At 41.1% G+C, this 27250-nt stretch overlaps 1 protein-coding gene across 1 annotated transcript in view; it reads left to right on the forward strand.

Annotated features, from left to right (window-relative positions):
• The first annotated feature begins 363 nt into the window (after positions 1 to 363).
• LOC137503000 (galactoside 2-alpha-L-fucosyltransferase SEC1-like) overlaps positions 364 to 27250 on the forward strand; it is an 82022-nt gene continuing 55135 nt past the window's right edge. The window contains exons 1-4 of the mRNA XM_068230339.1: positions 364 to 486; positions 4816 to 5376; positions 11729 to 11910; positions 18954 to 19107. Coding sequence (XP_068086440.1) covers positions 5020 to 5376; positions 11729 to 11910; positions 18954 to 19107 — 693 coding nt within the window. The 5' untranslated portion in view covers positions 364 to 486; positions 4816 to 5019. The remainder of the gene's footprint in view (positions 487 to 4815; positions 5377 to 11728; positions 11911 to 18953; positions 19108 to 27250) is intronic.

Below are 27250 nucleotides of genomic sequence, written 5' to 3' on the forward strand. Positions count from 1 at the left end.
CTAAATAATCTTCCGTGTTTAATAAACACATATTTTCGGTGTATTAAGGTTAGAACAGGTAGCCTGTACTTCGCTGAAATTGCACAAACAGTGCTGAATACATACGTTTAAATAAGCTGACGGGACATTTGGCTAAAACATGGCGGAGCCAATCAGAATGAAGCACTCGTTGGCCACACTGTACATATAGAGTCACTGTACTTATTTATAGTTTGTGTTTCAAAGGTTGCCAGTACGAATCTCGAAGATCGCCGAGGTCGACCGATTCAGCATTAGTGTGTAAATGCAAGACCGACTCCAATCCTCAGACCTTAATGCTACTCTCGATCGTTCAAAGATGGCGAATCGAGTAGCCGAAATTGTTGGAAATGTGGGTTTATTTTGGTTTGTTGTTATCGTGTGTAGTCAGTGTAATTTTATTAAATTTGACGATAAATGTTAGTTTCTTTGTAGAATATAAGTGTGCGAGTGTATTTATATGAGTCGGTAGGTACATAGGATCTGTAATTATACGCAATAATGTGAGAATGTGCTTGTTTTGATCGTATTTTTACTCATTAAAAAACATGGGTGCACTAGGTGGACCAGTGTTTAGTCTATCTATGGCAATGCCTCTCATATAACTATTCTTAAGTTCCCTACGAAATAGAACATTAGAAGAGAAATCGATTAGGAATATACATCGTGATTATTTTGAAAACCGTAGCGTGCATACATCATTTTGAGGATAAGTATGAGGTTAGGAAATCTAGTTCTCTACTTCCAAACTATTCGTGTTCCTCGAAAAATATTAAACTTAGATAGAATACAATTGATATTGTGTTATTCCGTCAGTGTCTATGTGCTTCAGAGTGTCTAGTGATTTAGATGCAAGTGTATTTTACAATAATCTATGCTTTGCCTGCGGAAATGTTTGGCTGGATCTTGGAGTGTAACAAAACTTATAGTGTGACAGATGGAGCAATCTGTATACTGTTACACAAAATAAATAGTGACTTAGAGGGATTCATGCTGTGGCTATCAGTTATCAAACAGACTGTGCCGAACTGAAGCTCGTGCATGTGGTTAAATATCAATGTTTAGTCAGTAGAGTTTTTCCACTTATGTTATTTAATGGGTAAAAACCTATTAGGCTATATCTTTAGTGTCTGAAAGTTTCATTACTAAGGTTACTATCATTGCGTGAAGTGCTGTTATGCCATATGTCAACATTATATTAACATCATATTAACATAATCATTTCGGGTGTACTTGATCTGAGTGAAACCGAGCTCGAAAGCTGCAGTCGCTTAAGTGCGGCCAGTGTCCAGTATTCGGGAGATAGTAGGTTCGAACCCCACTGTCGGCAGCCCTGAACATGGCTTTCCGTGGTTTCCCATTTTCACACCAGGCAAATGCTGGGGCTGTACCTTAATTAAGGCCACGGCCGCTTCCTTCCCACTCCTAGACCTTTCCTGCCCGATCGTCGCCATAAGACCTATCTGTGTCGGTGCGACGTAAAGCAGTTAGCAAAAAACTAGCAATAATTTGAGAGACGGTTAAGGCGCTGGCCTTCTGATCCCAAGTTGCTGGATTCGATCCTGACTCTGTCCGGCGGTATTTGATGGTGCTCAAATACGTCAGCCTCGTGTCGGTAGATTTACTGGCACGTAAAGGAACTGTTGCAGGACTAAATTTCGGCATTTCGACGTTTCCGAAACCCGTAAAAAATGTATTTAGTAGGACGTAAAACGAATAACATTATGATTTCGGGTGTACTTCCCATTCATTGGGTGGTGAATTTAAGAAATTATCTACCATTTCAAAACTAAGACAACAAGTTATGTTTCACAGTTCTCATGAGAGCGAATAAATCGAGGAATTTTGCACCTTAATTTATTTTGAAATATTCAAAATGATGCTAGAAATATCATTTTAACAGTTTTATCACGTATTTTCATCTATCCAGCGAAGTGAAATCTAAGAGAAAACGTTATTTGACGAATTGAAATGTCTAAATAATCAGCTTGTTGGTCTCTTTTTCTAGTAGAATATATGTGGTTCTAGTTGATTATATGTGGTGCGTACTTGTTGGCGAAGCGTTTTCATACGTGTAAAAGTGATTTTCCTTACGATGTTACATTTATCCGTTGCCTACGTTATATTATAGCGTAGGCAACGCATTTATCATATTAAATTACCGCCGTTTATATGAAATGCACGTGATATTTTCGTGTTAGCCAATACCAGTAATTCGGCTACTTCGGCCGCCATGTTTTTCTTATATTACGGTCTGAGGATTGGAGTCGGTCTTGGTAAATGCACCAAGATAAACCGTTGCCTACGAGATACACAAGGCCGGGACATAGTTACTAATTTGTCGCTGAAAAAGCGGCCCGACCGTGTTCACGGTTTGGCCGCTAGATGTCAGGTTTCCGTTCTGTTCTTGGCGGACTTTAACATTGTGATATGCGGAGTAATTGTGATGCTGTGTTGATTTTGTCCAATTTATTGTGAATATTGTTTCTGTCGGTGAGTGTCTGTGAGGTTGAGAAGAAGATGCACTGTTGTGTACCTCTCTGTATTTCGGATGACACTAAAAAAAGCATGAAAATTGACGTTCCATAGCACCGAGCTCGATAGCTGCAGTCGCGTAAGTGCGGCCAGTATCCAGTATTCGGGAGATAGTGGGTTCGAACCCCACTGTCGGCAGCCCTGAAGATGGTTTTCCGTGGTTTCCCATTTTCACACCACCACATGCTGGGGCTGTACCTTAATTAAGGCCACGGCCGCTTCCTTCCCACTCCTAGCCCTTTCCTGTCCCATCGTCGCAATACGACCTATCTGTGTCGCTGCGACGTAAAGAAACTTGCAAAAGAATAACGTTCCATAGTTTCCCTTCCGAGTGCGGTTTTGAGGGGAAAATGGAAGCAAACTATTTCTAGGCAAGGTGATATAGTAGGATCTCTTTAGGTACCTAGCAATTCTTCTCATAAAACATATTTCAGTGTAAGCACATGAATCAAATTTCCTTCTGTTTTCATTGTGTATACTGTTCACAAACCGGAAAATGTCAAACACAGGAAGCGTCCAGCTCCCAAAAATGATGTATTGACATAAAAATTTAGTAAAAGTTTCGATTCAAATAACGATGAACATACCATATCTTCATACGTCAGCCACAAACGAAAAAGGAGTACAAGTCTCGTGTCTATATCAAGGAAAGTCTACGAGTATCTCTGTTAAATCTAAAAAATGTACGGATGAGAAAATTAAATACCAGATTGCAGAAAATAGTCTGTAGATTGAGAAGTACGATACGGGTAATGAAATCAGAAAAAATGTTTTACGGTATCTGAACTTGACCAAAAAGCAAACCAAATTGAAAAGCTTGCTAAAATTGGTCATTTAGGAGCTTTATTCCTGTTAGAACGAATTTAATTTTCTTCTTCTTTTTTCATCCGTTTACACTCCAGGTTCGGTTTTTCCCTCGGACACAACGAGGGATCCCACTTCTACCGCTCAAGGGTAGTGTCCTGGAGCACCAGACTTTGGGTCGGGGGATACAGCTGGGGAGGATGACCAGTACCTCGCCCAGGCAGCCTCACCTGCTATGCTGAATAGGGGCCTTGTGGAGGGATGGGAAGATTGGAAAGGACAGGCAAAGAAGCGGCCGTGGTCTTAAGTTAGGTACTATCCTGGCATTTGCCCGGAGAAGTGAGAAACCACGGAAAACCACTTCGAGGATGGCTGAGGTGGGAATCGAACCCACCTCTACTCAGTTGACTTCCCGAGGCTGAGTGGACCCCGTTCCAGCCCTCGTACCACTTTTCAAATTTCGTGGCAGGGCCGGGAATCGAACCCGGACCTCCGGGGGTGACAGCTAATCGCACTAACCACTACACCACAGAGGCGAACACAAATTTAATTTTACGGAAAGAAAAAAGAGAAATACGGGTAAACGCCGCTAAATATAGCGTAACGGGCATAACATCGCTCACCAAACAGCGGCTTCAAAACTAATGTCAAAATATCAGATGTGCGGAGGAAATGATTGGATCGCTGATAATTGGTGAAAGGGCGATTAAACCCAAAGTTATTTATGACCGCAATATCGATCCGCTTATCGGATACTCTGAGGCACAATTAAAGTAATCGGTAAGAAGTGATAAACTCGCTATCAGATTTCTCTGCTTCTTTCGTGAATTACTTATTTCGTTTAAGCATATTGTAAGAAATACGTTGTAGAAAATAAGTCAAACAATTGCTCTTGGTCTATCTTTGATCTCATATCTGTTTGCTGCCTTCTGAAATTACTAGTTTTAATGCATTTTTATAGTTTTTCATATTCAAACGTGCTGTAATGAGCGGGCGAGACAGATCAGTAAAGAGAACTCTAGCGGCGCTAGCCGGAAGTATCAGGAGGACGAGTCTAGTCGTTGCCTACGCTATAATAGTATCTAGTAGGCATCGGTCCAGTGTGCTGTATTTCCCGGGCTTGTGTATCTCGTACGCAACGGATAAACAAGAAAGGAAGCAATATAATATTTCCGTCGTAGCAACAGGATTTTAAAATTGAATATTTCTTGATATTTTTTCTTTAATCTGTGTTTTAGTAGAACGAATGAATACGACAATCATTTCACAGTAATATTTCCTGAAAAAGTGTGAATATATGGTAGGAATAGAATAATGATTAGAATGCATGATTTTTTAAAATTCTATTTTATTACGGGTGTTCGTACGATGAGATGTTGTGATATTTCGGTTGTACTAAAGGAAGCGGGTGACCATTAAAACAAAATTCTATAGGCTTAAATTAGTTTGCATTAAAAGCAGTCTTAGGAAACGAAGTGAAGAAAAGTTATTACGATATAGTCAGGAAGGCACTTACTAATTTGAGGGAAAGTTTAATTCAAGTAATCGAAGTGACGAAGCAGGATACTTAAAGTGAATTTTGTTGAAAATGTGAGTTCGTGAACTAAACGTGTGTGACAAAGTTTTATTGTTTTATGAAGTGACTGTTTTTTTGAAATATTGATGAAGTGTATCGAGAGGTTCTTCAGCGCTTGCCATAGGTCCAGGCGATCTATGCATTGCTTCTTACTGTCACTTCTCGTCTTCATGACATGCGCTGCGTTTGTGATCTATCAGCTAAACATCTATCTCACTGCCAGGAGATCATCTTACGTAAACGAATTCCCCAACAAAGATGCTCATCATCCGATTTTGTTCCTGGCCAACAAAAAGAGGATGTGCGTGCCAGATGCTACGGTGACGGTTCAAAGTGGTGGTCGATTAGGTAATTCGATAATGCAATACGCCTCCACGTGGTCTGTTGCTAAAATCTACAACTTGACAGCCTTCGTGCCGCTGGAGATACTCCATCGATTACAGGTAAGAGAAATGTTATAATTGAATCGATTTCTTACGAAATATATAGCTGCTTCTTTCACTTTCGAACACATCGTTTAGGCTGAAAAATAATTCCTACTGGGTATAGAAATTATTGAACAGTAATATCTCTATTTAATTTGGAAACATGCCATATCTTGGAGATGAACTGTTTTCTAAATTCTCTGTAGGCTATCCAATCTACTGCCGACTTTTCCTTGACTTACTTTCTGCCACCAGATTATTGCAGCATAGGCCATCAGCGGTCTAATGATAATTGTGTATATTCACATTACCATTGATGGTCTAAATCTATTAACACTAATCAGAGAGAAATAAAATGGAAGGGATCCGACACTTCGAAAAATGAATATACCGGCTAAAGAATGACAAGGACCACTAAGGGCGTGAAAATGAAAGACTCTGTAGTCCTCGAATGCTCTAATAGCGTCGGGATCGGAAAAGATCCAGAGTTGACCAAGGGAGGTCGGATAGGATAGATGACAGCCATTCCCTGCCTTATCTTTGACGCGTACGGTTGTCTGGTAGCTCCGTGGTGATTGGTGTTTGCGTGGGGAGTAGTGCATTGTTGAAATTGCATTGTTGTCCGACATTCGTGTGCCTTCTTCCTTCTGTGTTCCTGTGTTCCTCTGCCTGAGCCTTTCCACTAATGACGACTGCCCCGCCGGGAGGCGGGGTCCTTGGATCTCTACCTTCTAGCGCTTCTTCTTCTACGTCTTCCCTCCATCAATGGCCTGCTTCCGCTCCCGAGTCCAGGATACATGTGCTTCCCAATGTCGATCCCAGCCTGCTCCAAGCCGTCATCGACACGTCGTGTAAGTCTCACAATTTATCCTCTTCCTCTCGAGATGCTCCTGCTTTCCAGATGTTTGCGAAAGCTAAGCGCAAGGTCGCGGAGATTGAACGCAAACGTTTTAAGCAGCTGAAAACCCGGAACATAGCTGCTCCCGTGCCCTTGGCTAATAGCTTTCAGGTGCTTTCTAATCTTCCCACCAGTGGTAACTCTGATAGTGCTTCTTTAATTCCTATTGTTCAGTCAAATCCCAGTAATGTAACTGAACAGAGCACTTCCTCGCAGTCCCAGCCTGACCCCTCTCAGACTGGGACCCAAGAGGGCTCGAACCCTGGTGATGTTGTAAGTGAGAATATGGAGGTAGTCCCTCAAAAGAAAATCACTGTTCCCCCCATAGTTGTTTTTGATAAGTCTAACTTTCAGCAACACTTTAACTACCTACGTAGTAAATGCACTGGGGAAATTAAAGTTGTTAATCAAAGAGATTCCATTAAGTATCATGTGGAAAATGAAGAAGACTACCACCTGATGAAACAATATTTCGAGGATGCTAACAGTCAATATTTCACGCATCAGTTGCCTAGTAATAGATTACTCAAAGTAATCATCCGAAATATTGTTCCAACGGTTGGGGTCGACTGGGTGCGAGAGGAGCTCATGGCGCTCAGCTACGAGCCCCGTGATATATACCAGTTCACGCGGAAAGACCCCAGCTCGAATAAGCAAATTCCTCTGAGCGTCATGAGCGTAACCCTCCCTAAAACGAAATTCTCAGAGACTATTTACTCCCTGAGATATCTGTGTGGTACGAGGGTTACCATTGAGGCCTACCAGGGGAGAGAAGGTCCCTCTCAATGCTTTAAATGCCAGCGGTGGGGTCACACCGCCAATTATTGCCATATGCGTCTAAGATGCGTCAAATGTGGTGAAAACCACAACGCTGCTGCATGTCCTCTGAAACCTGAAGCCAAGGCTAAATGTGCGAACTGCTCTGGCGAACATCCAGCCTCCTGGAGAGGTTGTGCCTTATTTAAGAATATCATGGAGGCAAAAATGCTTAGAGAGTACGAGAGAGCCCAGAAGAAACGTGCTCTAATAGCGAAGGAAATAGATCCGAACATTACCTTCGCTAACGCAGTAACTGGCGGTACCCCCCCCCCCCCCCACCACTGAACCCACCCCCTCTTCGTCCTCCTTGGGGTCTGATTTGTCAGGCCTTAAGGAAATATTAGATCTCTGCAGGCAAGTTAATTTCTCTAAATTAATGCCTATATTACGTGATACCACTGCGAAACTGAAACAGTGCCAGAACACATTTGATAAGATCACTGTTCTGATAGGTGCTGCATTGCAGTACTTCTCAGAACCTTAGACTTTTGAATTGTTCTGACAATGGACTTGACAGTCTGTGCTTGGAACTGTCAGAGTGTTGTTAATCAGAAATACGAACTTGAGTCGTTTATTTCTGATTACAATATTGACATCATGTTGCTAGGTGAAACGTGGCTCAAACCACCACATACTTTCAAAATTAAAAATTTTACAATGTACCGTAAAGACCGTCTCCACACTGAGGCTGGGGGCGTGGCGGTGCTGATTAAATCTAGCCTTACTCACCACCTCATCGACCCCCTCCCTCAGGGTGTAATCGAATCCCTAGGAATTGAATTACAACATGGTAACTTTCATTATCGTCTAATAGCCGCCTATTTATCACCTAACGCCCCCCTTCATACCCTGGAAATTGACAACATACTTAATAACAATGAGCACGTTCCATCTATCATCTGTGGTGACATCAATTCCAAGCACCCGGGCTGGAATTCACGGGTGACTAATCCTAAGGGGAGAATACTGCAACGTCATGTAAGGGACAGTAATATAAAAGTTCATGGTCCGACGGAGCCCACTATTTATCCGGCCCGCGGTCGCCCTGATGTTATTGATATTGCTATTTCGAAATACTTCTCTCCATATATTACATTTACAGTACCTAATGTGCTAAATTCTGACCATAATCCCATTCTTTTCAATCTTACATGGTCCCGCCTACATGCGCCATCTCCCATTGTTAACCGCATTCCAATTGATTATAATAAGTTCAGGTGGCACGTTAATAAAAATTTACAACCTTTTGAACCACGTAGCAGGGAGGATATTGACCGGGCTATTCAACATCTATATAATAAGATGGGGAATGCTCGTAAATATGCTTCGAATGCTACTCAAAATTCTATTTCGGCCCAAACACGCAACAATGGCGTACACAACAATGGACCTCACAACAATGGCATTCATACTCCCGCCCGACAAGGCGGGAATATGACTGGCCCTGATGATAATAGTACTCCAGATATCATTAAAGACCTTATATATATTAAAAACAGATATAGAAAAAGATGGCAATTGTACCGCGACCCTGCTGACCGGGCCGAATACTACGAACTGGCCCGGGAAGTCCGCAAAAGACTGCTGGAGCGTAAGATTGAAAAATGGGAAGAATTTTGCCGCTCCCTTACAGAACACGAATCAGACCGCAATTTCTGGAGAACCACCCGCTGTCTGACTCGAACCCGGGAACCTAGCCGAGCTATTCACGGCACTAGGGGCCTGGTATTCTCCCCTTATGATAAAGCTGAGGCCTTTGCCGATTCTATTGAGAATCAATGTGTGACACATGACAATATTAACGATGACGCTGACGAACTACGGACCCGTGCCGCACAAAGAAAGGTCTCAACTTTCATAAGACAATGGACTCCGGACAATGACATAGAGAGAGTGACTCCTGCAGAGGTCCGTAAAATCATCAAGGACCTAAATGAGAATAAGTCTCCTGGCGATGACAAGCTTTCCAACAAAGAAATTAAATCCCTGCCTTATAAAGCAGTACTGTTTTTAGCGTCCATCTTTTCGGCCTGCCTTACTACGGGATACTTTCCTAAGCTCTGGAAAACAGCTAAAATAGTTGTTCTTCCTAAGCCTGGAAAGGACAGATTGTTCCCGCAAAATTATCGCCCTATAAGCTTGTTATCGCACTTATCTAAAATCTTTGAGAGACTTATTCTCAAAAGACTCAATGGACATCTTCGTCTGCAGGGCATAATGAGACCGGAGCAATTCGGATTCCGGTCGAGGCGGAGTGCCCCTCTTGCGGCGCTCCGCCTTACTCAGTATGCTACTAGGTCGTTCAATTTACGCCGTACAGTACCCGCGGTATTTTTTGACATTGAAAAAGCCTTTGATACAGTGTGGCATGACAACTTAATCTCTAAATTGCTGGATAAATATCACGTTCCCTCCTACCTAGTCAAAATTATTCACTCCTACCTCTATAATAGAAAATTCTACGTTTCATGTGACGGTGAAAAATCCACCCCTCGGTCTCTAAAAGCCGGAGTACCTCAGGGTGGAACGCTATCCCCCACACTGTACGGCCTATATGTGAACGATCTACCGATAATTCCGGGAGTAGAGATACAGCAGTATGCCGATGACATAGCCGTCTACACTACGAAACGACGGAGATGTGATGCCATTCGGCTACTGCAGTCCTGGATAAATCGTTTTAGGGACTGGTGCAAAATTAATAAAGTCAAAATTAATGCTGATAAAACCCAGGCCATTCCTTTTACTTGGAGAATACCTAGACTTGACCATCTTAGAATTGGCAATACGGTCCTACCCTGGGCCCGTGTCAAATATCTCGGCCTAAGTCTTGATCGTAAATTAACATGGCGCAACAATGTGAACCAGGCCCTAGAGCGAGCTTCAGCGAGGGTGGCCTGTCTCAAGCCACTGCTCCAAAATAAATATATCTCTCCCACCATAAAGAGAAATATTTATTTAGCATGTGTGAGACCCATCCTTCTGTACGGCTGTGAGGCCTGGGGCTACATTGCAAAAACTCATGTACGCAGGCTGCAAACTTTTCAGAATAAAACCCTTAGAAGAATGATAAAGCCTCCCTGGTACATTTCGAATAAAAAGATCAGGCAAGACTTGCGCATTCCCACAATCCGGTTCCAAATTAACAAAATTACTAGGATGGCCAAGTCTAGAATTCTCTCCACCCAGTCAAATGATCCAGGTATCTCTTTGTTGAAACAGGTTATAAAGACCAAGAAGCCGAATACCCGGTTTAAATTCAGAGGCCCTTGGCTCCTTTATAACCCGCAATACCGTTTGTTAAGAAGGCATTGGTATCCCCTCCCATCTTGCGCATATTTTATAACAATGTATAGAGATGTCGGGGGTTTTCATTACTGATTTAGGGGCTTAAACTCCCCTAAAACAGATCGCTTCCCCCCCCCCCCCAGTGCAAGTAACAGTGATTTTCCGTCTCATCGGTATCCCACGGAAACAGATGAGTAGAGGGGCAAAATTCGCCCCGGGGCTCCCACCTACTTGCCTACAAAAAAAAAAAAAAAAAAAAAAAAAAAAAAAAAAAAAAAAAAAAAAAAAAAGGATAGATGACAGTGAGGAGCCTGGCAAAAGTAAGTGGAAGCAATGCGAGGATTCACCTAAGGGCCCCGTAGTCGCCAAGCCACTCTCCCAAGCTGAGAACCCCTGGGGCCTTTTTTTAGTCGCCTCATACGACAGGCAGGAGATACTGTGGGTATTACTCTACCGGCCCCACCCGCAGGGGGATGTTCCTAGCAACCCTCTTTCTGCAGCAGGCGCATGACCCTGCGTTTGTTTACATTGACCAGCCATCGCTGATTATGTCTGTCTGACTGTTAGGTCATCAGCCCAGAGGCTGGTTGGATCCTCAAATAGCACCACCAAAGGTTATGCGGTTATAAGGAAACCCCAAAAGCCAATGGCAGCACCAAAATGACGCGTACTAGGCAAGATGAGAAGTGGGGTAGTTTGCCAATGCTTTCCTCACTGGGTCAGAAAGTACTATTGCAGCACGACTGATCCTATGAGCAGCACCTTTCATAACACTCAGATGCACTAGTCATGCTCTGAATGTCATTACTCAGCACTACCCATACCCCAGCAACTTCCATATTGTCACAGCCATGGATGTTGACTGGCACTTCGGTGGAAGCTACACTTTACTCTGGCCTGTGCCAAGAGATGGATGCAAAAGTACTGTAACCATCAAAAAATGACAGCAGGCAGATTATGTCTGTACAAGAGCAATAATAACTTTGTTTCTATTTTCATTGATCTGTCTCTGTCTTATTGTTGGCTTTCACAGTATGCAAAAGACTGAGGTAGGAGTGATTCCTTATGCAGCCAGTCCTTGTTATGAGTGGTGTGAAATGTTCCTCATAGGGTGGGTTGTTGCATGCGTTTCGGTGGCCTTGGCAGACTGATATGTAATAGCAACTTCTGGCTCGGTGAGGAAAGCAACGGGAAACTACTTCACTCCTCATTTCCCTAGCACGCCTCTTTAGTGATGCCTAGGCCATCTATGACAGCTGATGGCGGAGCTGTAGAGGATCCAACCAGCCTTCGGGCTGAGGACTGAACGTATAGTTAATAATACGTTTCCTCTTGTTATAACACTTATATGACTTGGTGTTTCAGGATGTCTTCCAGCCCTTAAGCATTCCTTCGATCCAACTGTTTCTTAAGAAGAGTACCTCGTGTCCTCCTGACATGACGGCCAAGGAAATTGTGGGTACCATGGAGAAAATTGACATGAAGCAAGTACCGCTTCACAGTATCGTCGAGATGGCCAGGAACAGGCACAAACTAATAGTGCTAGAGTGAGTACCAGCCACACTCTTCTTTTTATTTGCACAATATTCCTCTTCATCCAATACCTTTCCTATCCGACCAACAGAGTTAGCAGAAATACAATTACTAGGCCATCCAGAAGTTAAGTTTCCCCATTTCTTTTCTTATAAAGTGCATGTACTTCGATGGATGAAGAAAAACTAAGAGTGATTGATTGATATTTTACAAAAGGAAATCAATCAATCAATCAATCAATCAATCAATCAATCAATCAATCAATCAATCAATCAATCAATCAATCAATCAATCAATCAATCAATCAATCAATCATCACCGGGCGAGTTGGCCGTGCGCGTAGAGGCGCGCGGCTGTGAGCTTGCATCCGGGAGATAGTAGGTTCGAATCCCACTATCGGCAGCCCTGAAAATGGTTTTCCGTGGTTTCCCATTTTCACACCAGGCAAATGCTGGGGCTGTACCTTAATTAAGGCCACGGCCGCTTCCTTCCAACTCCTAGGCCTTTCCCATCCCATCGTCGCCATAAGACCTATCTGTGTCGGTGCGACGTAAAGCCCCTAGCAAAAAAATCAATCAATCAATCAATCAATCAATCAATCCCCTCAGTTTTAATTACTGCGTTGATGGGGTGAAAGTTCCTTTTGGGGATCATTGCAAGTACTTGGTGTTAATAGAAGGAACGATCTTCATTGCGTAATCACATAAATATGATTGTAAATAAAGGGTACAGATCTCTGCACATAGTTATGAGGGTATTTAGGGGTGTAAAGGAGAGGGCATATAAGTCTCTGGTAAGACCCCAACTAGAGTATGGTTCCAGTGTATGGGACCCTCACCAGGGTTACTTGAGAGTAGCGGTACAAAAATGTTGAAAAGTTTGGGCTGGGAAGACTTGGGAGAAAGGAGACGAGCTGCTCGACTAAGTGGTATGTTCCGAGCTGTCAGTGGATAGATGGCGTGGAATTACATTAGTAGACGAATCATTTAAGAAAAGGCTAGGAAAACAACAGATGGGAATTGATTTGAATCAATCAATCAGTCAGTCATGAATGATCTGCATTTAGGGCAGTAACCCAGGTGGCAGATTTCCTATCAGTTCTTTACCCAGCTTTTCCTTAAACATTTTCAAAGAACTTGGAAATTTATAGAATATTTCCCTTGATCATTTACTCCAATTCCTTACTCCTCGTCCTATAAATGAATATTTGCCCCAATCTGTCCTCTTGAATTCCAGCTTTATCTTCATATTGTGAGCTTTCCTACTTTTAAAAGCCTTACTCAAGCTTATTCTTGTACTTACCTTACTCCACGCCAACTCTCCACTGACAGTTCGAAACATACCACTTAGTCGAGCAGCTCGTCTCCTTACTTCCAAGTCTTCCCAGCCCAAAGTTTGCAACACTCATTTGTCGGAAAAAAATCGTGCTCCTTTCCTTTGAATTTTTTTCCAGTTCTCCTATCGAGTAGTCCTGGTGAGAGTCCCATACAATAGAGACATGCTCTAACTGCGCCCAAAGACTTCTCCTTTACATCCCTACTACGCACAACCCCTCATAACCATGTGAAGAGATCTGTAACCTTTTTGCTTTCACAATTTGCCTTCCCTCGCACCGACACAGATAGGTCTTATGACGACGATGGGTAAGGAAAGGCCTAGGAGTGGGAAGGAATCGGCCGTGGCTTGGTGTGAAAATGGGAAACAACGGAAAACCATCTTAAGGGCTGCGGACAGTCGGGCTCGAACCCACTATCTCTCGGAAGCCAGCTCACCGCTGCGCGCTCCTAACAGCACGGCCACTCGCCTGGTGTGTAACCTTTCTAACAACCTCGTTAATTTGATTACCCCAGTGAAGATCATTCTTTATATTCCTTACAGCTCTGCTCTTCGACCGGCCAACCGAGCAGAGGAGCTCTACGCCTCTGTATTCGGGAGACGGAGAGAGGCTGGTCCCCACCGGCTGTCCTGAGAATGGTTTTCCGTGGTTTTCCATTCTCCTGCACTAAGCCGAATGCCGGGACAGTTCTTAGTATAGACAACGGCCGCCAACCCTGTTACCTTCTCACCTTTAAGTTGTGGAAGGATGTCTGTTGTACAACAGCACATTACCTTTTCACACATAGCCTCTTCATAACTTTAACAGTTTGCCCGAAAATTGCGCTTTTACTTGTAATAGAAGCATTTCCATCATGTTTACCAGGTCGCTGTATTTAGTATAGAAAATAAATAGTTACCACTGGCTCATTTGATGTTAAGAAAACAGTATTGCTCTTATGGAGCTACAAGGAGTGAACACACCCCCTCTGAGACACCCACTTTATTCCTCGTGATTAAGGGATATTATACTGAACTTTGTAATGGATTATGAAAGACAGACAAAGAGGATGAGGTATTTTTACTCGTGATTTATTAAAATAACTACATAATATTTTCTTTTTCATAAATATATTCGTAGGGAGGAAGCACAGTGGCATGAACAGCCATCGCTTCATTGCCTTCCTTCTGTGTTGTTCTGGTACAAGCCTCGTGTAGTCCCTCACTCTGTGAACTGCTGTAGTGAAGTCACTTACAGTATTTATTTGTTGCGTGTGTGTTTTTAGGCTTTAATTCAGTGCGTACTTGTCTTGTGTTGAGTGAGTATTGGTTGTATATTGTATATCATTTGTGTGTGTTCTATTATTTTATTATTTTCCTACGTTATGACATAACTTATACTGATCAACAAAATGCCGTGTGTTTTACTTGTGCTTTGTTTTGTTATTTAGCTGTTCTTTCGTAAGCGCATTTTAATTTTACCATTTTTTACGACCGCATTTAACTTTTACTATTGCTTTTGTTAGCGATACGACAGCACAGTAATACCCCGCGTTGCCTGGGGGAAATTTATTAAATACATCCCTCATCCCTCGAGCCCATAAAAATATTATTTTCCTCTTTTCTCCCCCAATTTGCCTTAAAATTCAATGCTGAGGTTATTTTTTTTATGTGCACCGAGCTCGATAGCCGCAGTCGCTTAAGTGCGGCCAGTATCCAGTATCCGGGAGATAGTGGGTTCGAACCCCATTGTCGGCAGCCCCGAAGATGGTTTTCCGTTGTTTTCCGTTTTCACACCAGGCAGATGCTGGGGCTGTACCTTAATTAAGGCCACGGCCGCTTCCTTCCCACTCCCAGCCCCTTCCTGTCCCACCGTCGCCGTAAGACTTACCTGTGTCGGTGCGACGTAAAGCAACTTGTAATAATAAAATAATAAATTTTTAATGTGCCGTAGGTTACGTCTGAGTCTATACAAACCAAAAATAGTCCTTGTAAACTCCCCATCTCCTTTAGTTCATAAAAAATTGCAGTCTAGTTTGTTCCGCTTTTTATCTTGAACTTACACTGACTGACAGTGACAATGCAACACCAAGGAGGAGTGGTTCGAAAGGGATGAAAGTTGGGGAAAAACAGAGTCGGCACGGAAGAATAATTGATGTTTATTTCAAACCGATATGCAGGTTACACATTGCGCACGGCATCGACTCAGTAGGATGTAGGACCACCGCGAGCGGCGATGCACGCAGAAACACGTCGAGGTACAGAGTCAATAAGAGTGCGGATGGTGTCCTGAGGGGTGGTTCTCCATTCTCTGTCAACCATTTGCCACAGTTGGTCGTCCGTACGAGGCTGGGGCAGAGTTTGCAAACGGCGTCCAATGAGATCCCACACGTGTTCGATTGGTGAGAGATCCGGAGAGTACGCTGGCCACGGAAGCATCTGTACACCTCGTAGAGCCTGTTGGGAGATGCGAGCAGTGTGTGGGCGGGCATTATCCTGCTGAAACAGAGCATTGGGCAGCCCCTGAAGGTACGGGAGTACCACCGGCCGCAGCACATGCTGCACGTAGCGGTGGGCATTTAACGTGCCTTGAATACGCACTAGAGGTGACGTGGAATCATACGCAATAGCGCCCCAAACCATGATGCCGCGTTGTCTAGCGGTAGGGCGCTCCACAGTTACTGCCGGATTTGACCTTTCTCCACGAATCGCCACACTCGTCTGCGGTGACTATCACTGACAGAACAGAATTGTGACTCATCGGAGAACACGACGTTCCGCCATTCCCTCATCCAAGTCGCTCTAACCCGGCACCATGCCAGGCGTGCACGTCTATGCTATGGAGTCAATGGTAGTCTTCTGAGCGGACGCCAGGAGTGCAGGCCTCTTTCAACCAATCGACGGGAAATTGTTCTGGTCGATATTGGAACAGCCAGGGTGTCTTGCACATGCTGAAGAATGGCGGTTGACGTGGCGTGCGGGGCTGCCATCGCTTGGCGGCGGATGCGCCGATCCTCGCGTGCTGACGTCACTCGGGCTGCGCCTGGACCCCTCGCACGTGCCACATGTCCTTGTGCCAACCATCTTCGCCACAGGCGCTACACCGTGGACACATCCCTATGGGTATCGGCTGCGATTTGACGAAGCGACCAACCTGCCCTTCTCAGCCCGATCACCATACCCCTCGTAAAGTCGTCTGTCTGCTGGAAATGCCTCCGTTGACGGCGGCCTGGCATTCTTAGCTATACACGTGTCCTGTGGCATACGACAACACGTTCTACAATGACTGTCGGCTGAGAAATCACGGTACGAAGTGGGCCATTCGCCAACGCCGTGTCCCATTTATCGTTCGCTACGTGCGCAGCACAGCGGCGCATTTCACATCATGGGCATACCTCAGTGACGTCAGTCTACCCTGCAATTGGCATAAAGTTCTGACCACTCCTTCTTGGTGTTGCATTTGCTCTGTCAGTCAGTGTAAATTCTGAATTTCACAAATGTATGTGCCGCCGGTTTCTCGTGATGGTGTTGAGGAGTGTCGTTCGATATGGCAATACTGTTTTCTTAATATGGAATGAGATATATATAAAACTATCCATAACAATGGCTTGTGACTTTTGTGCCAATTCTAACTTTAATGAGTCTGTCCAGTGTTGTGATTATTGGGATTTGATTATTTGGACTCGGAAGACGGCGATGAATTGTGTATGTAAAGTATTTATTCAATTGTTTGTTTTGGTTTCTCCTCAGTATGTGAATTTTGGAATTGTTTAATTTGTTTGAAGTCGATATGATTTTAAAATTATTTGATTGTCATGGTAATTCTGGTGCATCCTGTACCACACGCGCCACATCGGCGTGGGAGATTTCCGGTTTCGTAAAGTTGCATCAATTTCGTAATTTCTAGAGGCTTCCTAAATGTTCTTTGTCAGCACTATTTTTTCTGCGCTCCTATTGGAGAAAATAAAAGGAAATGTGATTGGTAGGTGAAGGAAAACATCGTACGCTCATTGGCCGTGGTAAGATTTCATAATTTCCGGGGAGAAGCGTTGTCGTTGGAGCCTTGCTCTGCGAGGGCGTCTTTTCTGTTTGACCAGTGAAGGGAGCGGTCACCCTCCAAGGTACGGGTCTTCTTGGCCCCACCATCCGGTAAGCACTGATTTTTTTTTTAAACTTTTCAGGTATTCAGTTTCAGATGTAGTGTTTCATTTAATTTATCTTGCCGGAGCGTACCCGTGTTTCCTTCTGCTCCATACTGCAACCTCTCCAAAGGGTAAGGTTACAATTAATAGGTTTAATGAAGAGAAAATGTTTGCTACCGTAATGCATTCACCAAAAGTACTGTACACTAGGCATGTCAATATGTACGAAACTAAATTTGCAAGCACTTTAATCACAGAAAATAAACAGTTTAACCAACATGACTGTTAAGAAAGGATAACCGAGAAGCGGCTGGGAACCATATCCAGGCGGTGGAAGGTATTGGTAATACTGAAGAAGCGAAGTCAATGTAATCCTAAACTTTACTTAACAATTTAAATTCAATTTTATATATAAAGCAATAGCCAATATACCATAAAATTTTGACGGCATGATTTCAACAACCATTACAATTTACAGTTTACATGAGGGTAGCATTTAGTTATGAAAATTATTTTATACCGGAACATCACACATGACGTTCCACTGTCGTGGCGTTACCTTTAAAAACCCAAAACAGTTTGAAATAAATAAAAGGAAGGTAACGTTATACTAAAATGAAGAGATACATCTAAGGAGAAAAATATTTGCGTATAATCATGGAGCAGAGCATCTTCAGTGGGTAGCCCCCTCAAAAACACTTCTGAGAAAGGGTACCCGACATAAAGATGAATATTCCACGATGAAGCGGAATGAATGAGACAGTCCCGAGGAAAAAAATTACTTATAAGGATTACGTCGAAAGGCGTATAACATTTAATTTACAAAACAACAAACGGGAACTATCTCTTAACAAAGTGAGGTGACTTACCGAAACGGCTAAGTCATAATGATAACATTTGGAAGCAGAAGGAAACACGGGTACGCTCCGGCAAGATAAATTAAATGAAACACTACATCTGAAACTGAATACCTGAAAAGTTAAAAAAAAAAAAAAAATCAGTGCTTACCGGATGGTGGGGCCAAGAAGACCCGTACCTTGGAAGGTGACCGCTCCCTTCACTGGTCAAACAGAAAAGACCCCTCGCAGAACAAGGCTCCAACGACAACGCTTCTCCCCGGAAATTATGAAATCTTACCACGGCCAATGAGCGTACGATGTTTTCCTTCACCTACCAATCACATTTCCTTTTATTTTCTCCAATAGGAGCGCAGAAAAAATAGTGCTGACAAAGAACATTTAGGAAGCCTCTAGAAATTACGAAATTGATGCAACTTTACGAAACCGGAAATCTCCCACGCCGATGTGGCGCGTGTGGTACAGGATGCACCAGAATTACCATGACAATCAAATAATTTTAAAATCATATCGACTTCAAACAAATTAAACAATTCCAAAATTCACATACTGAGGAGAAACCAAAACAAACAATTGAATAAATACTTTACATACACAATTCATCGCCGTCTTCCGAGTCCAAATAATCAAATCCCAATAATCACAACACCAGTATTAAAGGAGCATTATTCTTTTGGTGTGTTGAAACTTCCATTACAAACTTCTGGTTAACCATGTCATAAAACACGCTTCTTCCTCTTGCAGGCGTTATAGTTTCATGATTGAGACCATCGTGACTCTCACCCAGGAACTGCGCGAGGAGTTCAAGTATAAGTCAGAGCTGCATGAGGCGGCCCAGAAATCCTTGAGGGAGTTCCGAGACAAGCTCATGAAGGGAAACAAGAATTCTGATCAGCAGGTAGGGGAGATACATCCCAGGTAACTATGTAATTATTATCTATCTATATATATTTTAAATGAAAATCAAGTCAGTCAGTCCGGCCATTCTATCCGGTCGATTTCCTTCATTTTTTAACTGAAAGGTATTCATGCACAGATTTGTCATCAGGTACTATAAATCAATTAACATCCGATTTCCTCAAATTATTTGATTTTTCAATTTTTTTGTCTCTTTGAAGCTCTAATTGAGGTACGGAGTTCGTTTTGGCCTAAGAACACTCAGTGGATCAAGCTCTTTCATTTCAGTTCTCAACTATTCAAATTGGTTGATTCTGAGGAATGTTATGGGTGCACATTCAATTTCACGTCTCATTTCTTCAACATTTTTTCACATTGAAGCAATCGTATCTTTCGTTCTAATTGAAGTACGCAGTTCGTTTTGGTCTAAGAACACTCAGTGGATCAAGCGCTTTCTTTTGAGGTAATAAATACTTAAACTGCTGAAATTGTATGGTCATCTTAAGAGGCTTCCAGAAACCAGACTAACCCACCAAATTCTTAAAAGAGTTGATAAACTGAAGATATTCCCTTGGATACAACAAACAAAAGCGGCCATGAAGAACGCACACATTCAACCTGAAGAAATTTTGAACCGAAATATATATAGAAAGAAAAATGACAAGTGGGAAGTTACTCCAGAGAATGAAGTACCAAAAAGGGGGCCTTTAGTCAACAGATGTAAAGCATCCTAGACCCTTCGCAAACGAAATCATAAATAAAGCTTCTTGTGTTCTGAAAGGGACCATTCACACATAATAATAATAATAATAATAATAATAATAATAATAATAATAATAATAATAATAATAATAATAATAATAATAATAATAATAGTAATAATAATAATAATGACCAGCATATGTACCCGTCCTTCGCACGGGCATTGGTAATCGATTTCACGATTCCTTCGTGAACATATGTGAAATTACATGCCTGTATTCAAAAGTTCAATACGGCATGTTAAACTGATGTTCTTCTACGAAAGCAAGTGGCAGTAGTCTGACGTGAAGTACGATAAAACTGGAGGCAGAATTAGGACGATCACAGAGTTTATAGAACCGTACAGTTCTTAGTCCCAAGTTGAGCGTAATTCTCCCTACTTCTCGGTTACATATTGTTGTTCATCTGAAGCCGACAGTGGCACTGTGGCTGGAGACTAATAAAACCAACCGTTGACGATAACCTCTCTTATTATCTGTCCTATCGAAAAGAGTAAAATATCTTTGTATGTGAACCCTTTAATCCACCCTGAAATGATATGACAGCCTTTAAAAGAGTACATTAATGATATATCCAGTGGCGGCTCGTGAAAAAATCGTCCTACGTGCTACAAAAAACAAGCTAAATACGCTGTTTTAAATCTGCATATTGCCATGATGAACAACGCAACTTCAAACTTGGTAATACTACTACTACTACCACTACTACTACTACTACTACTACTACTACTAATAATAATAATAATAATAATAATAATAATAATAATAATACAACTTTTCTCATAATTTATAACTCAGAACAAATAAAAACATTAATTTGGAAGCAGATGAATTCTTCGACAACTGTCTTCTACGAGATAAATAATTCATTGGAGAAATATTGTTTTTACTAACCTAATGGCGCAACTTACATCAGTGCAAATAGAATCGTGGGAATATAGATCCCCACTAAGAACACTAATTTAATTTCACTTTATATACACTGCAGTGGATAAATTATTTGATAAATCTTCGTATAAACTTTAGCACTAACACAATGACAGAAAAAACACGCACCAGTAATATAACCGCGAGATTAAAAACCGCACAAAGCAACTGAAAGAGCTGCCAACTGATTAACTGAGACCTCCCCTATTACCAGAGTAAATGTCCGGCTCCATGGCTAAATGGTTAACGCGCTGGCCTTTGGTCAGAGGGATCCCGGGTTCGATTCCCGGCAGGGTCTGGAATTTTAACCATCATTGGGTGTACGTGTTGTCGTCGTCATCATTTCATCCTCATCACGACTCGCAGGTCGCCTACGTGCGTCAAATCAAAAGATATGCATCTGGCGAGTCGAACATGTCCTCGGATACTTCCGGCACTAAGGCATACGCTATTTCATTTCACCAGAGTAAATTACATTGTAATGCGGGATAACATTTAGGGTCAGTCAAAGATTCTTTGACTCACCTACGAATTCCTTATTTTTGACACAAAAGGAAGATGGATATTTTAATAAGCATGTGTGAGATAGATTGCCTCCACTTAGGCTTTACTTTCGAACTCAGACGATGCTACTCTCTAGTGGCAGATTCGCTTACCACGTTCAACATAAGCACGGCCGACTGGATCCCTCGCTGCGCTCCGGGTAGCAGGAGACATTGAGTAATTCTACCCCCTTGCGGGAGAGGAAGTAACTATAGACGGGATCAGTGAAAGTTGATCCCGGTTTATGGTATACTCCGCCGGCTAGGGGGAGTGTTGCAAGCTTGGCTGCGCCTGCGTATTGCTTCCTTCAGGCTACAGGCAAGGGCTCACTTCACATGAGCACGAGCCTTGTTCCCCGGGAGAACGGCGCTAGGTGTTCGACAGATCTCGTCCTGATTTTCACAAAACACAAATTCATATCGTACTCAAAACAACGAAAAGGCACCAGGATAATTGTACTGTACATAAATAATATTCCTTACAGTTCCAAGCTACGTGCTGGAGCCCGGTAGCACGTACTGACCGGCCGCCACTGGATATATCCCTTATTAATCCTCGTATCGAAAAGATGGACACGATAACAAGTTTTAGAAATTGGTTTCCATTAAGTTTGGTTGTGTATATTTTGTGGGAGTGCAAAATCACAGTTTTGGTACCGTATAAACCCCAGTCACTTCAGGGATTTAGAAACAATATTGGCCTGAAAACCTACCCAATGACAGGAAGATTCTAAATATGAAGTTTGGTAAAAATATATCCAATGGTTTTCAAGTTATAAGAACTCGGACAAACAAACAGACACCAAAGCTAAAAAATATGCAGATGCTCATTACTACGCCTGAAACGGATAACTGAACGAAAATTTCGCCAAAACAGTCAATGTACAGACACACGGTCGTTACGATTTTATGTAAGTTACATAGAATTTCTTCTTCGTCTTCTTCCTCTTCTCATCCTGGCCCTTCTTCTTATTATTCTCCTTCTTCTTCTTATATCATTCATCAATAGTGTTAGAGAGTACTCAGCTGTTAACCTTATCCCGATCCCCATTTTTTAATGTTTTTCGCCGACAATAAAAACGCGAAAATTGTAACATTCGTTAGTGTGATATATTTCTAGAATTGGACAAATTAATTGTAAATATTAGTAGATTTCTTTATATTATTATTATTATTATTATTATTATTATTATTATTATTATTATTATTATTGCAATTCGTTGTATGTTAATTTTTTCGCAGGTATTATATTATTATACTTAGGAAATGAAATGTTAATTTATATTGTGTTTTACAATAGATATTTTATGTACAGTAGCATAGTAATTTGTTTGTCTTTTATTAAAATTCAGTATTCAAATATTTTTATTTTATGTTATTTATATATTTCACTGGTTAAGTGCAAGACAGAGACACGTGCCCCTAACTGTGCCAGTAAAAATAAACCATATCTATCTATTACATCAAGTGTCATTGGTATCGCTTACGTATCACAGTGCTGAATGAGACAGTTATAACAACATACATACCTTTATTCCTTGCAAGCTGTTATATATTTCAGCGTTCAGTATGCAGACCTCTGGCAATTGAAAAAGCACGCCTTCACAATCCCCTGGCTATTTGCTACTACTGTAGTTCTAATAGTTCTTTGTCGCCGTTGAGACCACACCCTTTTTCTGATTAAAAACTGAATCTAACCATCGTTGTCGTAGTCTGTCTCTACTTTTTTTGTCCTCCATGACTGAGTCCATTATTCGTGCATTATTAATCCTCCTCCTCATTATAATCATCATGTATTCAGCCTTACAACTGGTTTGTCTCTACGATAGGTCTTCTCCAATTCTATCTATCTTGGGCTGTTCTTTTAGCTTCTTCATAGTTTCTTTAGACCAGTACAGCTGAAGAACGTATTAACTTACGGTATTTTTATTTATTTATTTATTTATTTATTTATTTATTTATTTATTTATTTATTTATTTATTTATTTATTTATTTATTTATTTATTTATTTGGGAAACCAAAACAGCGAGAAGCCGAATTACAGCGTTCCGCAATGAAAAATATATTTACAATGGAGTAGCACAATGCAAACATTAAACAAAATAAGTGAAAGAACAATGAGGAAATCATCTAATGATAAAAATAGAGGAAGAAAATGAAAAACTAACAAAATAACTGTAGACACACAACAGTTAACAATAAAACATAAAGGCAGAAGAAAAGAACTAGGAAAATTAAAGATTGAAAAACGAAGATAAGAACCTATATATAGCTAGGCACAGTAAGATACAGATATGACACATAAGTAACGGTATAGTACAGTAAAAATAAATAGATATTACACTATGTACAATAGAGGGGACAGCAATGAGAAGAGAAAAAAGGAATGTAAAGGAAATGAGCTAGGTTAAGGAATAATCGATTAAAGGGGGCGTACGAAGAAAAAAACGTCCAAGTTCCTGTCAGAAGATAGAGTTAAGCAGGGTTGGAATGCGGATAAATAAAGTTCTTTGAACAAGAGAGAGGCGGGAATACGGGATAAGAATATGTAGGGGTGGATTTGTCCTTATTTTGCGAGTTGGGACATGTAGGGAAAAGAAGGATGCAGGTTCAGGGGAACGAAATAAATCGTTAACAGCGTTATATAGTTTGCCCTCAACAGCGCTTTAGACCAAAAATTCTCACAGCGTATACTCTAATACAAGGTATGCCAAGTCCCAAGGTATGCAAGGCCAGCTAGGGTTACAGCTAGTTACAACAACCTTCCCTCAAATGGGCATAAATCAGGGGCCTGTTCCACGAACGAACTTTGCAACTTTGCACTTTGCACTTTGTACTTTTCAGTTCAAATTTCGTTCCACCATCACTTTTCAGATTTAGTTTGCAAAGTGAAAAGTTTGGAGTATTTTCACTTTTCAAGCCTGTTATGTTCCTCCATTGGTTCAGAAATGCAAAGTGCAAAGAAATTAAGTGAAAAGTTTTCATAAGTCTTGCAAAGAGATGATTCCCTTTTCATCTGTTAATTAACAAGTATATACACTAGTTTCTCGGCGTAGAATTTGGTTTAGTGATATCAACATGTTACGACGAGAGGTTTTGTTATCATCAAGTGAGGACAGTGATGAAGAATCCAATAAGAGAACGTACAAAGGCAGGATTAGTTTTCATAACCTCACTTCGACGGAATTTTGCAACTGTTTCCGTATTACTCCAACAGAGGCTGACTATATTCTTGAAACGATCGGTCATTTATTGAAACATGCAACAAACAAAAAAATCCCTTTCCGAGAAAGAACAGTGTAGTACCTAGCAATGAATGGGACATAAAAATCAATGATTTGCAAAACTGTTACCAAAGTCGTAGATGTTAAAAGTAAATGTAATATTTCCTAACATAGTACGTTGACCTGATAATCCACACAATATAGCGACGGAATTTCTAATTAAGGGTGGATTTCCTTCTGTGTGTGGATGTGTTGACGGTACTCGCGTTAATATTGATGCTTGTCATCATTTGAGAGGTTATTTTTAAAGTTGCCAAAAAGATGCCTCGTTTCTCCTTGACAACTTCTAGCAGAGCCAGCTTCTTGTACCCATCTTCCTTTCCCATGATCAAAGCTTTAAACCTACCGGTACCACAATTATACTGTCAAGTTCGCCGCGATAAATAAAGCATTAAAATCATTGAGTATTATACAGTTTGCCCATGGAATAAACTTGATCGGATCACTCATTCGCAAAGACTTTTCACTTTGCGAATAAATTGAAAAGTAAAACCTAGATCATGGTGAAACAGAAAGAATTGAAACGTGAAAAGTGCAAAGTTGAAAAGAGGACATATTATGATGAAAAGAAAAAATCACATTTGAATGCGCTAGTTTGACAAGCTTAATTTGTTTACACAGTAGTTTTCTACTGGACCTACTTTCAGCTGTTTATTTAAAAAAAAAAAAACAAATCCAAGGTGCCACTTTTGATATCCGTCACCCTTATCACTGGAACAAACTTTTGAATTGGTGTATGTTGCAGTACGGTGGGTTTCCAGCCACGTCTTCATATATTTCTCAGCCTTAAATCGGTCAACTGATGAGACATTTGAACATATGAACACAAGGCTCAAGACGTAAGCAACGAACAGTGAAGACCTTAAGTAAGTGATGGCCTGATAATGATGTTCAATCAATCAATCAATCAATCAATCAATCAATCAATCAATCAATCAATCAATCAATCAATCAATCAATCAATCAATCAATCAATCAATCAATCAATCAATCAATCAATCAATCAATCAATCAAAATTTCGAAATAATCAGCTTGTTGTTCTCTTTTGCTGTGGGGTTGTCCATCTATTCTAGCACAATATGTGTGATTCTAGTTAATTATATGTCATGAGTACTTGTTCGCGAAGCGTTTTCATCGGTGCAACAGTGATTTTTTCCTATGATGTTACATTTATCATGTTAAATTACCTACCACCGTTTGCAAAATATGTACGTGATCTTTTCGTAATTTCTGGCTGATTGGACCAGATATTGTGTAGCTCTTTCAGTGGTATCAACTAATAATTTAATGTGACCCCAACTTGGCGGGTTTGATCCCGGCTCAGTCCGGTAGTATTTGAAGGTGCTCAAATACATCAGCCTCGTGTCGGTAAATTTACTGGCAGGTAAAACAACTCCTGCGGCACTAAATTGCGACATCTCCGAAAATCGTGAGTTGGTTTATCGTCGAAATGAAGTTATTGCGTGCTACCAAAACCTTCATCAGTCGGCAGCTACTGCGCCCACGATGTCCACCATCTTGGTTTTGATATTACGGTCTGATATATTGTAGTCGGTCTTGGTTTCACTTAAGCCTTTTAAACTACATTCGGTGTGGACATATTTCAAAAAATCCAAAATTACCCGAGGTTATTGAACCAAGCAACACGTTACAGAAATAATTATGTAAATAAGTTCATTTGGCTAGGATTTCAATCTAAAAGAAAACGACTCAAGAAAGAAGCGACTTTAGGCTGTTTTTCCGGAACTGCACTTACGCCGGAAGTGATTTTCGATTTTTTAAAAGCTTGATAGAACTATTCAAGACTCGCAATTTGAAGAATTTCCTGGCCATTTAGCCCTTCAAGTTCTGGCACAATTGAGGAAATTGCTCAAAGTTACATTTTCCGTAGTATGTGGATCCCGGCTTTGTCTGCAAGAAATATTTTCAACATTAAAATTAAAACGATAGAAAAAAAAGGTTAGATAGTGATGTGACGTACCCACTTGGCCCACAGATGTATGACAAAATTATAACGTGGCGGGTCACTTTAATATTAAAATAAATAAATGATATGTCATTGTTTCTCCAGAAACAGTATCCCAAGGGCGCCAGTCTTCAAGCTTATGGATTGAAAACAAAAGTAGATAATTAATAATAATAATAATAATAATAATAATAATAATAATAATAATAATAATGCGTAATGAGACTCAAAAAACTCCCAGGGGTGAGGTGAACGGAACACAAACCATTAAGTACACTAACTTGGAATTTAAGGATCATTAATAATCATTTCATAAAATACAAATTAGAACAGCTATTTATTAAGATGAAAAACGTGACGTAACGGCGTTTTAACGACATCTGAACTTACGGAAGCAAAATAAAAATTGAATGAAATTAATTTTAAAAATGAACTGTTGCGCGAAGACTTGCAGTAACTTATGCCATAAGCTCACCATATGTAGACTCTGTTGTCTTGAAGCTGATGATGTGTGGATCTCGTACCGGCTGCGTTCTCTGTTGTTGGATTCCAGTCCTACTTCTCCATTTCCTGTCCTTAACACTTCCTACTGTACTCCTTACATAAAGTCGTAATGAGTCCTAATTTTAAGTGTAAAACCACCATGGGTTATGTTCATGGAG

Source organism: Anabrus simplex, chromosome 14, assembly GCF_040414725.1.
Source record: "Anabrus simplex isolate iqAnaSimp1 chromosome 14, ASM4041472v1, whole genome shotgun sequence".
In the NCBI taxonomy this organism is placed as follows: domain Eukaryota; kingdom Metazoa; phylum Arthropoda; class Insecta; order Orthoptera; family Tettigoniidae; genus Anabrus; species Anabrus simplex.